Genomic DNA, 14,967 nt, shown 5'->3' on the forward strand with positions numbered 1-14,967 from the left:
TGTTTTATCGCATTTATGAGTTTCTTCCAATCTACATAATTCTAAGAAAAAATCACATTATTTAACGTTTGTGTTTTGCGAGAATATATTTAAAACATACGTTTCATTATTAGTAGAAACTGTTACTTCGATCTTTTATTTAATACTCGTGATTAAACTAAACACTTTTATAAGCTGTTTTGCGGGGAAAATAACATCTCTTGTTTTTCGTTGTAAAAGGGTTTTCTCTTTTCGGATCACTTGAAGAAAAAGAAAGAATGGTTTCGCGTCTTCTGCTTAAATCAAACGCCGAGAGACGCGATGTTGTGGTTGCTAAGCACCAGCCAATCAAAACCCTGTAAACGACTGACATCACTAGAAAAGGTGGGATTGTAGAAGAAGAATACAGATATGAGTTAGAAACTATAACCCAGTGATCTACATTGAGTCGTTGGTGTGAGTAGAAAAAGAGAGGAGCGAGTTCTCTTTTAGTAAAACCGGTGAATTGATACACGGCGCTCACAGGAGGTATTTTTGATAAAAACGATGTTTTAGAAAGTAATATGTAACGATAGTTTTGAAAAAGTCAATTATTTTATTTAAAAATATGTAAAAATCTGCTTTTTTGGAGAGAATTATTGTAAATTTAGAATATTTTAAGAACAAATGAATTAGATATGTATTTTGTGATCTCTACAAGGCAAAGAGCTTTAAGATTTAAATTTGGTTGAAACTACAAAAAAAAAAAAAAAAAAAAAAACAGAAAAATGATTTCTTTCAAAACATTTCGACTTTGTTTATTAACGACTTTTTTGTTTTTTGGAAACTGTTTTTGTGAAGATGAGGGAAATAACTTAAAAACGGAAGTGATTTCTAATAAAGCGAATGAACCTCATCTTCAGCCACTTCGTGATGTTTCTACTGTGCCATCTACACAACGAACTGTCCATGAAGTGAAAAGATTTCCAGTAGCTATTTTTGATTTCGATCATGTAGCAGGTCCATTTATCATTACTGCATGGATTTTCGTTGCTTGCTGTGCCAAAATCGGTAAGTCAATCGTTCTTTTTCTTAGTTTTTAGTCTTTCAAATACTTTTTAAACGAGTTTCCAAAAAAATATGAATTATCAACTCCTTCAGACCCGGCAGACGGAGAAAAAAAGCGTTTCATCTGCATATTTTATAACCATCGTTGAACAGCAGACCCAATTTTTTTTTTTTTTGGTTTTATAACTTTTGATGTTCAACTCCGTAGTCTTGTAATTTTGAACCCAATCCAGAAGACAAGGAAGCTCATGTATTAAGTATTGGGAGAAATTTGCCTTCGTGGAGGACTATTTTATGGAACCAAACCACATTTGCGCTACATGGAGAGGAAAACCACGGAAACCTCTCTCGGCTAGCCTGTCGGTAAGGGGATTCTGACCCATGATCCGTCTCCCACTGAGGATATTTTACGTCAGCACTGTGATCAGTGCAAGTCGGAATTCATATTGACCAGCCATCGCTGAGATTCGAACCCGGTTCACCTTATTAAAAGGCGAATGCTCTATCTCTTGAGCGTTCACGGCTCAAATCTGCGAAGTCAGAGAATATGCGTACTAAAGAGTACTGACATGAAATGCAGTACGAAAGCGCTATATTGAGTCTATATATATACTACGTCCATGTAATCTTGGGCCGCTGAAGTCAGAAAGGCTTTGCATGGAACCGTGAAGGAAGAACCACGTTTATGTGATCGTGGTCTTGAAGGGGTTAAGAAAAATATTCTCTTAAGACTATAAGTAGTGCCAGCAACTTTTACTTAGAAGTAAATTTACTAATAGAGGTGTTAAAATTTTAAAAAAAAATTTCAATTAAATAAATTTATAAAATAATAAACCTAATTAAAAATTAATTATTTTTTAATTATTGCATAAAAACTGATTAATTTTAGTTTTTAGCATCTTTGATATTTTGCTCAAAAAGCAAAATCAACTTGACTCAAAAATAAGAAATTTATTTACTATTAAATTGTCCAAAAAAATCAAATTTCATAGTTTTTTTAAAAAAAAAAATCATTTTTCGTTATATTTAAAAACTCTAACCTAATTAAAAATGAATTATTTTTATGAATAAACCTAATTAAAAATGAATTATTTTTTAATTATTGCATAAAAACTGATTAATTTTAGTTTTTACCATCTTTGATATTTTGCTCAAAAAGCAAAATCAACTGGACTCAAAAATATTAAATTTATTTACTATTAAATTGTCCAAAAAGATCAAATTTCATAGTTTTTTTAAAAAGAATCATTTTTCGTTATATTTAAAAACTCTAGCCTAATTAAAAAGAATTATTTTCATGAATAAACCTGATTAAAAATGAATTATTTTTTAATTATTGCATAAAAACTGATTAATTTTAGTTTTTACCATCTTTGATATTTTGCTCAAAAATCAAAATCAACTAGACTCAAAAATAAGAAATTTATTTACTATTAAATTGTCCAAAAAAATCAAATTTCATAGTTTAAAAAAAAAAAAATTTTTAGCTATATTTAAAAACTCTAATCAACCAGAATAAAACAAATTACATTTTTGTAATAACAACCCCTTTCTTAAAGTGATACAAATAGAAAAAAAAAATCATACATTTTTTAAGTTATAAAATTTGACGCGGGAATATACAAAGACTTTTTTGAAATGCGGTAGGGGACTTGTTCGAGCAGGAATAATCCAAATTTTTTGTGAAAGGTCTTGATTTTGTGAAACTGTGATAATTTTATTTGAAATTTTGTGCTTTTGTTTAAATAGGATTCTGTTTTTGTGATTTTGCGAAAAATCATAGAAAAATAATAGTACAGAAGGTCCAAACAAAAGGTCCCGTTTACGCGAAATTTTAAAAACTCTATTAACAATTTTGTAATTTCCTTTAAAGAATGGTCTGTTTTTTCATTTTGCGAAAAAACGGGAAAAAAGAAGTCTATGCAGTCTTTCTGTGTAAGGTTTTGCTCTTGTGAAATTGTTCAAAATCTATTCACAATTTTGTAGGCCCGAAGCCAGAATTTTTATTTAGGAGAAGCATCCTCTCTTTGCAGATGGGGTAAAACGCTTCGAACGGGATAGTCTGCGGCATTATATATTTTTAAATTGACACATTTTTGGTCTAGATTTTGTTTATTTATTATTTGTATTTTATAGTTGTTTATTGAATATTATTATAAACATAAATTTTGTGATTTTGTTTAAATAGGATTCTGTTTTTGTGATTTTGTGAAAAATCATAGAAAAATAACAGTACAGCCTTTCTAAAAAAGGTCCCGTTTACTCGAAATTTTAAAAACTCTATTAACAATTTTGTAATTTCCTTTAAAGAGTGGTCTGTTTTTTCATTTTGCGAAGAAAAAAAACGAAAAAAAAAAGTCTATGCAGTATTTCTGTGAAAGTTTTGTTCTTGTGAAATTGTTAAAAATCTATTCACAATCTATACACAATTATTATATAGGAGAAGCATCCCCTCTTTACAGATGGGGTAACCCGCTTCGAACGGGGTTGTCGGTGGCATTATATATTTTTAAATTGACACATTTTTGGTCTAGATTTTGTTTATTTATTATTTATAATCTATAGTTGTTTATTAAATATTATTATAAACATAAATATTAATTAGTAAAAATAATATATTTACTAGCATTAATAATAACTTTATTTGATAGATTAAATTTGAAATCTTGGGGTGGGGGAATCTTGGGGTGGGGGCAAATGACTCAGCTAGGCGCTGCCCAGATCCACTTACCTTTCCTCTTTGGCTAAGGGTCAACAAATTTTGTGATTTTGAGTTAATAGGATCATCGTTTTGTGATTTCGCGAAAAATCATAAAAAACAATAGTCCTAGTCTTTAAGTGAAAAATACCTGTTTTGTAAAACAGTGAACAATCTATTCACAATTCTTGAGATTTTGTGTTAATAGAGTCCTGTTTTTGTGATTTTCGAAAAAATTGCAAAAACCAATAATCTATAACCATTTTTTGTGAAATGTCTCATTTGCCAAAACAATTGCTCATAATTTTCAGAATCTAAGACTAGCGCAAAACCGGTTTCTTAATGAATTAATGCTGTCATCGACTTCTTTTATCAAATATTTTTAGAATGAAAGGTTTTGTGAAGGATTCATTTTTACAATAAAATAGTAGGTGAATGATCGGATCTTCACGTTCTAGGACGTCTTCACGTTCTAGGTTTGAGGGGGTGACCTCAGATATGCTAATTTATTAGTGCAGACGATATTTTAAGTTACGAAATCAGACAGAAAAACGTACTTTCTCTAAACATATCTTTTTTTCGATGGATTTGGATTTCTGACCCCCAAAACATAGGGGGTAGCCGCGATTTGGAAATACTATCCCAATAGTTTGGTCAACAGAGTAATCCAAAATTTGGATCCTTTAATGGTAATTTTACTTTTTGCGCCTTTCGCTATATCTGTAGAACTTTTAAAACGAATTGAAGCATTTAATTATAAAATTTGTTTATTCAAAGATAATTCCAAGCAAGCAATAACTTTTAGTAAATATTTAATAATTTTTAATATTTAATTTAATAATGGTCGAAAAAATTTTGAATTGCGAGGTATAAAATTTTTTACGTCATTTTAAAGAATATAATTTTATACGTCAAAATACAAAATTTAAACAAAATCGGTCGAATAGTTTCTGAGAAATCAAATTTTAAGTATTCGAAATTTTTTCGACTATTATTAAATAAAATAATAAAACATAATAAATGCATACTAAAATTAATCCTTTTCATGGAATTATCTTTGGATAAACGAATTTTATAATTCTGTACAAAACTTTTTCAATTCGCATAAAAAGTTTTCGAGTTATAGCAAAATACGCAAAAGGTAAAATTAATATGAAGGGGTCCAAACTTTAGCTCGCTCTCCTGACCGAACTATGGGGACCATATTTCCCAGATTGCAGGTACCCCCTATATTCTTGGGGTCAGAAATCCGTTGAAAGAAGGGTATGTTTATTCAGAGAAAGTAAGTTCTTTCATAATTTTAAATATTGTATGCACATATTAATTAGCATATTTGGCGTTACCTCTTCGAGCTATTAATATTGAGTCTTAGATAAAAATTAAAAAATAAATAAGTAAATTTTTTTTTAAATTTAAAAAATTTATTTATTTTTTAGAAAAAAAAACACATATTTGAAAGGAATTAAAACAAAAAAATCATTTCCACAATCAATGAAAGGAAGCAAATTTTTCTTTTAAAAGTTACCTGCTAGATTTGGCGGGAAAACGATAGATTTCCGTTATGATAGCACATGTTTACCTAGAATCTATGAGTAAATTCTTACTCTTATTGAAAACATAGCTGCAATATCTTTATTTATTTTTCTTAGTCTCACCTCTTATTTATTGTATGAAGGAATTGATAACAGATATTTGTTCTTTGATTTCCATGTATGACGCTTTAAGTGCGTTGACTGATGTTTAAAATACGTGAATCAAGTTTATTTCCATTACTTTATACATCCAACGAATATGGTTTTGGTTTTTTAAATTATAGAAGTAACTAAAAATTTTTTGCTGTTCAAACTTTTTAAAAATAATCATTATTTTTATTCATTGGTTTATAAAAGTAATTTTTGTACGTATTAGTTTGACAACTTACTTTTCACCTCTTTTCTTTAAATTTTCATACCCGCATGGCATTTAATGTTTCTGGTATGATGCTTAAAATAATTTGAAATTAGATATTTTTTCTATCGGAATCTATCTTCTGTTTTTTTTCTCTCGAGTTAATTTATGTTAATTTTCTGATCTAACCGTTGGAGGGTTTCGTGATAACGCAAATTTGGATCAGTTTCATCAATAAGTCCTCTAAGAATGCAATTGTCTCCCAATAATTTTATTGAGTCATCCTAATTCATCAGAATTATCAGAATTGTATTATTAAACTTCAATGCTTACTTATGAAGGAAACCTTTTTTTTTTTCCAATGCCCACCTGTGTTAACATCCGTCAATTCAGGCATATACAGATGGATTTTGTTGGCCTCTCTTTCAGGGGCACCATATTAGGTGGGACAACGTTGCTCTCACAGTGAGGACAAATAGTACAGAGAAGGAAAGAACATCCATGCCTTGCCCGGGATTCGAACCCAGAACCTTTCTGATGCAAGGACAATTCCCTAACCCCTACACAGGCCGGTCGGCCTTTGAATTGTAAATGAAACCTCGATTTAGTGTTAACTGGAAGAAAAAAAGTATTCCTTTAACAACAAATTCGGAGAGATAGTACCACAGTTTTTTCAATTTTGCTTAGACGAAAGTAAACTTATAAATGCGATAAAATAATATTTCTTTAAAAAAGTTTAGTGAAATAAACTTAAGTTTTTTAGTTATTATATTAAAAATGAAGCATTTTATCTATAACTTTTTTTGAATGATGTAAATGCTTTTATAGTGTTATTTCTTCATATTTTGGTAAAAAAAATTTAACTAGGCTCAAATAATAAGATATTTATATGATGTTTAAGTCAAAACGATTAATTGAATCGAATTTCTTATTTTTTTAATAGTTTTTCCTAGTAATTAAAAGTCACGACCAACGAGGGTAAATTCAAATATTTTGAAATTGCTTTTAAAAGTAAATATTTTCCAATCGAAATATACTGTATTCGTTATTACTGCAAATCAAGTAAAATGTGTAAGATACTTGTAATATGACAGTTACATATTATACATTTTAATGGAAGCATATAGAGGCCTTTTTACATTTTGTAATGAGTTACTAGAGAAAGTTCTATGGAATAAACATTAAGAAAATATAATAAAACTGGTGAATGGTTCAAGGAATAAATTTCAAGCAATAGCAACAAAATAGGAATTTTATTTGTTAACATACGGGACTGAATAAAATTATCTAATTGGGTAATTGTTATTACATTACCGTAACTAATTGTATCGTTATTGAATAGGCGCAACTTATTAAATATTGATATGAAATACTGTTAACATTTGTTTGTCATGGATAATGAAAACTGGTTGCTACGCACAGTGATATAGGTTGAATTTTGGAAAGGGTGCGTTTAATAAGCATTATGCAGGAGAAGTTGATATAAATAATGTAAAGTTTTTCAACTGAAGCATTTCTCAGATGTTTTCGAACACCAAAAAAGTTACAACTACTTCACACCAAAGTGGTGTTTCACTACACCAAGAACCAAGATAGTTCCCAGGTGTAGTGACACACCTAGTATTTCTGAATACCAAATATGTTAATATCTGAATACCAAAATGTAAAGTTACAACTACTTCACACCAAAGTGGTGTTTCACTACACCAAGATAATTCCCCGGTGTAGTGCCACACCTAGTATTTTTGAATACCATTTATGGTGAAAGGTATTTCCCTCCAAGTAGTATAAAAAATATTCGTAGATTTAGATAATTTAAAAATATTGATTAAAGATGTCATTTACTGCGTTTTTCAAAAGAAAAGTTTAGTGTGAACTCCGGCCGGGATAGCCAAGTTGGCAGAGTGTTGGACTTACGTTAGTGAGAACTGGAGTTCGGATCCAGTTGGCCGAAGACTCCCCCATGGTGACTAGTGTTGAAACTTTTGACTGGAGCTGAGACTTTGGTAGACATTTTTAGCCTTTCAAACTCCTGGCAAGCTTTGAAGCCTTATCCTGAGGGGAGTGGGGCTTTTTTCGAAGCTGTTTCATTCTGAATTTACAACCAGTGAAGCTTGCTGGAGGAGACTGGCTGCAATTACAAAATTTTGTAGGCTCTGACCGATGATTGGTGCAGGTGTATGGGCGAGGGGCACTTCAAATAACTTGATTGGCCGTTGCAGTTGCTCTGCACATGGTCGAACAATTGGAAACGTTAACACAGGATTTACAGCCGGCCACCCCTGTATCTTTCGACTTTGATAGAATCTTCCTCGATGATGGTGAGGTCGAGGATTCTGAGATGTAACTCAGTGTTTTCAAGGATGATTAGGAAGATTGGTAAATTGAATCATGTATTGATTCATGATTCTAATCATGATCATAAATTAATTCATGATTGGAAGAGGATTCATGTATGATGGAGTTTGCTGGTCTTTCCTCTCGATTGGAGTAATTTTGTCGAATCCGCTCCTTTCTATATTTGAAATCAATTTTCCTATTAGTATCATTCAAGTCATTAATTAATCTCTTTTTCATAATTTGGCAGTTCATATAGTTAGTACATTCAGTATATTGCTATTCAAAGGATGAAATGGGCAGAGTATTTAACAATTATGAGTGATACTCGAATCACAATCATTTTGGAATCACAATCGAATCACACAAGAGAAAGACCAAGATTCAAGTGGCCCGACTGGTTAGAAAATGTCTTTAAAATTATTAAAGTAAATAAATTAGAAAGGTCAAGAACAAGACGGCTTAGAATAAAATTCCGTGAAAGACCTGGACCCACCCGGAGCTGTCGGGTTAGTTAGAAAGGAGGAAGTATATTCAGTATTCTTCTTGTAAAAATGCACTTTCGGCTCAATATATTGAGGTGCAATAATAATCTAACTTTTCTGATATTTTTATTTTATCTAAGAGCATTATTTTCTTAATTGTCCCCTTTTAGACTCCGTTTCTACTAATACTTACGTAGAGCTGCAATGGAGCAAGGGATAGAGAGTTCGCCTTCCAATTAGGCGAATCGGGTTCGAATCCCAGTCGATACGAATTCCGCATCCGGCTTGCACCGACCACAGTGCTGACTTAAAATATCCTCAGTGGTAGACGGATCATGGGTTAGAGTCCCCTTGCCATCAGGCTAACCGTGGTAGGTTCTCGTGGTCTTCGTCTCCATGTAACGCAAATGCGGGTTAGCTGAATCAAAAAGTCTTCCACGAAGGCACATTTTTCCCAATACTCGATCCAGGAGTTTCCTCGTCTTCTGGATTGAGCTTAAAATTACAAGACTACGGAGTTGAACATCAGTAGTTGTAAAACCAAAAAAAAGAAAAAAAAATTGGGTCTGCTGTTCAATGATGGTTATGAAATATGCAGATGAAACACTTTTTTCTTCGTCTGCCGGTTCTGAAGATGTTAATATTGACAATTCATCCCTTGTCTTCTGAATTGGGTTCAAATTTACAAGGCTACGGAGTTGAACATTAGTAGTCATAAACCCATAAGGTTGGGTCGGCTGTTCAACAACGGTTATAACATAAAATAAAAAAGGAAATGCCTTCGTATATCCTTACCTAATTTGCCACCTATTCCCTGTATTACGCTCATCAAAGGTGGAGAACTATAGGGCAAAAATAGAAAATTTAGCTACCGGATCTGTGCCGGTAGTAACATTTTTAAAAGCGGCGACTTTTGAAAACATGTGGCAATTTTTTCAAACATTGAAATTTCGTACTAAAAACAATGCTTTAAAAAATTATACTTCAGTACTTTAATTATTTTCAAAATACTAACATATTTTTTAAGCATTTCTCAAAATATGGTAAACACTACACGATTCATTTCTAAAACAGTTTTTCATAATCTCTCCAAGCAGATGTATGTAAAAGTCAAGTATTCTATATAAAATGCTTAGCTAATAAAATTTAGAGTTTATAGTTATTGATCCAATAGTGCAGCATAAGATTTACGTTTTTTAACGAACATAAATTTATAAGTTACAAAAAAAATCTGAACTGATTGTATTTATAGTGATGAAACTATTATTAATTAGATTAATTTTAAACATTAACAGACATAAATAAAAAAAGTACTATGAAATTAACTTGAAATAGAATGAAACCTTTAATAACCAAATTTAGGCGACTGAAATTTCGAACAAGAATGAAATAACCTAAATATTCCAGTTTTCTGGTAAAGTAAAACAAATTGAAAACACGTATTTTGGATCACAAGGGATTTATTTTAGGCGAGAAAGTGGCAATTCGGTGTCAGTAAAGAAATTTTAAATAGTCATTTTTAAATTTAGTCGCCTTTTGGCGAATGTAGAGCGATAACTTTGGTTCCGCTATATTATTAATTTAATTAACAATGAAAGTTATTATCTATGCTTATTTTTAACTTACACAAAAAAAGCAAAATGAAACATTTTTTTTCTTCTTCTTTTTTAATGTGACACACATGGAAAAGAAATCTATTAAATGGATGCAAGTGACTGATTTTTGAGTGAATATTCAATATAATAAAGAAGAAAATAGAACTTTTAAAGCTTTTGAATTATATATTGAACAAAAGTATTAAGACAGAATTTTATTGATCCGCTTTTGAATATTCGTAGAAGTGTTTACGAATAAAATTTGAAAATAATTCCTCGAAGGATTAGGTGAAAACAAAACAAAATTATCGAACAGTAGTTCTAATCTTTAAAATTATGCTTATTTATTGCATTCATATTTTCTGTAAGGACTTTAAAATAAATTTTTGCATTTTAATGCTATGAGGTTGTAAGAAATATAGAATACCTTCCTTATAGGGCCAGAAAGGCAATTTTCCGAAACTTTTTTTTAACTTTTTTAGGTCATTAATTAACTTTTTTAGGTCATTAATTAACTTTTTAAATTATAGTTTGTTTCTTTACATAAATTTGTAAACTTAAAATTGCTACGGACTATTTTTGAAATCAATTTGACGCGCGTTTGCATAGTTTGAACTTATTTTCCTTTTATTTTAAAGTGCTCTATTAAAAATGCTTATTCAAATTTATTTATTTTGAATGGATTTTTATTGTTATAATTTCACCTTTAAAATTTTATATTCTTAACAGTATAATAATAGTTTAGTAATATTATCATTATTACAAGTTTGCATTATTTTAATTATTATATTTATTACACAGAATCATTATGATTTGAATTAAACTGTTACATTTTTTATATATAATTATTTTAATAAAATGCCATGAAGTTTATGTTACACCGCTTATATGATAAGGAAAATTGCAGTTAGTTACTTTGTAAGCTGCCATTTTGTATATTAGATTATATTTGATTTATGAGTAAATATATTTGGTCTAAAAAATTTGGTCACTTTGTTTTATTCTACAAATTACAAATGCAAAATATTAAAAAATATTACATGAATAGTGTGTAAATACGAAAATATATCCAGAATAACTTTTGTTCCAATGATTGGACTTTGCAAATCATGTGCCAATTTTAATGGCTCAAGAAAGCAACCTCAAATATTTTAAATAATTAGTGCTCTGTAATTAGGTTACGGAAAGTATTTACACATTTTTAAATGTCAAGATAAGTTTTTATAAATGTATTGAACATATTTTCAAACAAATAAATTAATGTGAATGTTTTTTTACTTATTTGATCACCAGAAAAAAAAATACTATGCAGTTGCACAAAACCAAAGATCTTAGTTGCAGGATAAATGTAATAACCATAATAAAAACAAAATTGAGTTGTTTTAAATACCAGCTACCTTTTTTTCCTTCCGTGTTGGGGTGATAGTTGATTTGTAGAACCCTGGTAATTATACGCTGTTAAAATTTTCATTCTAAAACTATGGTAAAATAACTGGCAGCAGTTTGTCCATCCAATTAACCCTACAGTTTAAGGTAGAGAACATTTTTTACCTTTACGGTTTTGAAGCCGTTTACAACTAGTATGGTTATAAAACCATGAATACAAAATTATACGGTTTTTAACCATTTACAACTAGCATGGTTTCGAAATTTAAATGGACATTGGAGCTAGGCGTTTCATTGAGTAATGAGCATTGAAGTGTGCAGGGCACAGGAAATTCTTCATGTGTTGAAATGAATGGAGGAACTATTGCCTCGTCAACGCTGGGTTTTGAACATCCGTTCTGTCAGTCATAAGACTGATAGATTAGCCCCCTCAGCTGTAATATGTACCCAGCTGCAAGGAACTAAGTTGCTTCATTAAGTGGGTTTAGTTAGCGCGATAAAATTCTGGTTTAACTGTATTAGGTGAAAGCAGTTAATATACGGTTTATATACCATCTTTTTTATGGTTATTTGACTGTTTTCTTTGAATAGGGTAAAATAACAATTAAATAAAGTGTTATTTAACAATTTTTTCTGAGAAATTTCTAATAATGTTGTTTTCAACAAATTAATAAATAATTAGAAAATACTTCCAATGTCCAGATTTATTTATTTATTTATTTTTATATTCATTCACATTTTCTGATACTGAAATATTATTAAAAATAAATTTAAAAACAAGAGTAAAACTTAATCATGCTTAATATAAAGAAAAGAAGAAAACATCTAGTAATTTTAACACAAGCAGATGACATTGCCTAAACATAATTAGAATGTGTCACGAAAGATTTCCGACACGAACAATGCTAATCACTCCACGTTGATTTCTTAGCGTGAAGTCAGGCTGAGCTTTATTAAGTAAAAATTTCTCACCTTATTATTACTATTTTTAATCTTACTTAATGTTCTTTTCAGTAGATGTTTATTAATGTAAAACAAGTAATAAAAAATATTTTCCTGCTATTTATACTACTTAAGCTCAGTGTTCACTATATTGGACAACATTTGGTAAAATTTTGTCACTTAAAAATAATTCAGTATCCAATATATTGGTTAGTATTTACGGCACAATTTTTTTCTTTAAAAATAATCCACTGCTTAATATATTAGACAACATTTGGTACAGTTCCGTCACTTGAACTAATCCAATGTCCAATATATTAGACAACATTTAGTACAATTTCGTCACTCAAAAAAAATTCAGTGTACAATATATTGAACAGCATTTAGTTGCATGTTATTTAGTACAATTTTGTCATTCAAAAATAATTCAGTACTGAATATATTGGATAGCATTTGTAGTATAATTTTGTTCTTTAAAATTAATTCAGTGTCTAATATATTGGATAGTGATTGGTACAATTTTGTCTCTTAAAATAATCCAATGTTCAATATATTGGAAAAAATTTGGTTGGACAGGATTTGGTACAATTTCGTCCCTCAAAAATGATTCATTGTCCAATATATTGGACTGGTTATGGTAGAATTTTGTCCCTCAAAAATAATTCAGCTTCCAGTATATTGGATTTTATCATTTAATAATAACATTTTAAGATTTTTTTGGTTAGGAGGTTTTTACAAAGCAATTTTCTACGTAAAAATGAAATTGGTTTTATAACTATTAGTCAAAAGTTTTTATTATAATGAAAAATTATACGAAAAGTATGAAATTCGATTCAAGTAATTTTTTTATATGATTTCATGCATAAAAATATATTATTTGAGTATAGTGTATTTTGTTTCATGACTATGTGAAATAATTCACCATAAAAACATCCCACAATGTGTAATGTGTTGAGAAGACAAATTAATTTTTTTATGTGACAGTTAAAATAATTACAAACTTATTTTTCTGACATATTTATTTAAATAAAAAAATTAAAGCAAATTTTATTGTATTTATAAGTTCCGTTTCATCTGAGCTACATATTTCACAGTAAAACGATATTTTCTGCCATTATTTAAAAATTTGTAAAATATAACATCGATTAAGTGTTAAGTCAAAATATTGTATTTTATCACAAAAAGGTTATTTATTTACCTTACTTTAAAAATTTGCTAAAAATACTTAGCTTGCTCCTAAAATTATTTAAAAAATAATTTATTATTATTAAAATGGTTAATACATAATTGTTAACAATATATTGTTTCAAATGATATTTTGAACGATTAAAATGATTAAATATTTTTATTTAAAAAGTTTTTTTTTAATTACAATTAAGTTGCCGAGACAGTTTTTTAAATGTTTTATATAAAGGACAAAAAGAATCGTCTCTTTTCAAATTACCTCAAAAAATATATTTAATAATAAAATAAGAAAAAGTGATTTTTAAAATTTTTTCACCTCCTGGAACTATTTGATAAAGCAAATGGGATTTTGTTATTTAAAATATATATGTAAAATTGACTCATCTTGGTAATTTTGGCGATCCCTTATTTATAAATAATAAAAAATAAATAAATGTAAAAACTTTCTAGAAGATAATGTTAAAAATTTTGCTGCCAATAAGAAATGCCTCTTAGGATTAACTGACTCAACGTCCCCCTCTCCTGTTATGCCACTTTACTGACTAAGATTAATTTCTTCTGAGAGCTTAATTTGAACTTATAAAAAGTTTCCTCTATTTTTATGTTTAAAGTTACAGTGTTTTTCTTTTTAATTTTGATAAAAATCACAACAAATTATACACTGAAGAATAATTAAAGAACAATATCCATTACTTAAACTAGTGTTTGATTTATTAAGGTTTTTAAACAGTAGCATACATAAAAATTAGTTAATGAATCAAGAAGTAATATTGCTTATATCGATGTAGTTCGTAGCTACACACTTTACGTTACTTTCATTATTAAATATTTAAAAGTGAATATGAAAAATTACTGTTCAACATTTCACAATGACAGTTTAATATAAAATATTTTACATTAACGATATTAACTTATTAACCGGTGCAGAATAACGCCTTAGTATTGATATTTAAAAAAAAGAAAAGAAAAAATTATAAATAATAAGCATGTAAAATTAAAATTGTAAATCCCTGTTTAAAATTGGCTCTAAAGAATGGGGTCACATGAAAAACTTTAAATTTTAAAGGGTTTTAAGCTTTAAAATAATAAACATCAAAAAAGTAATAGTTAGTAGTAAAAGTTAAAAAGTAAAAGTTAAAATGTAAAAGTAATAGTAAGTTTATAATTAAAGGTGTAAAATGTTAAATGTTTTTGATCTTTTATTTGACCGTATTGTGACCAATTTTTGAAATTTTTTAATAACCACATTTTTTTATTAATTATTTTTGTAGTGAAGTAAATTCTTGAACAGTCTTCTGACTAAAAGATTGAGAACATATTTTTCAAAGTGTGCTTCTTTTTCAGTATTTTCGAATTATCGTTGACAAGAAACTCAAACAAAAATCTCACTTAGTGGTTATGTTAATAACCACTTCTTTTTGAAAAA

The 14,967-nt window shown here is 29.0% G+C and overlaps 1 protein-coding gene across 1 annotated transcript in view; it reads left to right on the forward strand.

Moving 5' to 3' along the window:
* Positions 1 to 412: 412 nt before the first annotated feature.
* LOC107452408 (Na(+)/H(+) exchanger protein 2) overlaps positions 413 to 14,967 on the forward strand; it is a 170,620-nt gene continuing 156,065 nt past the window's right edge. Inside the window, exon 1 of the mRNA XM_043049487.2 lies at positions 413 to 1,029. Coding sequence (XP_042905421.1) covers positions 747 to 1,029 — 283 coding nt within the window. The 5' untranslated portion in view covers positions 413 to 746. The remainder of the gene's footprint in view (positions 1,030 to 14,967) is intronic.

Source organism: Parasteatoda tepidariorum, chromosome X2, assembly GCF_043381705.1.
Source record: "Parasteatoda tepidariorum isolate YZ-2023 chromosome X2, CAS_Ptep_4.0, whole genome shotgun sequence".
Taxonomy (NCBI): domain Eukaryota; kingdom Metazoa; phylum Arthropoda; class Arachnida; order Araneae; family Theridiidae; genus Parasteatoda; species Parasteatoda tepidariorum.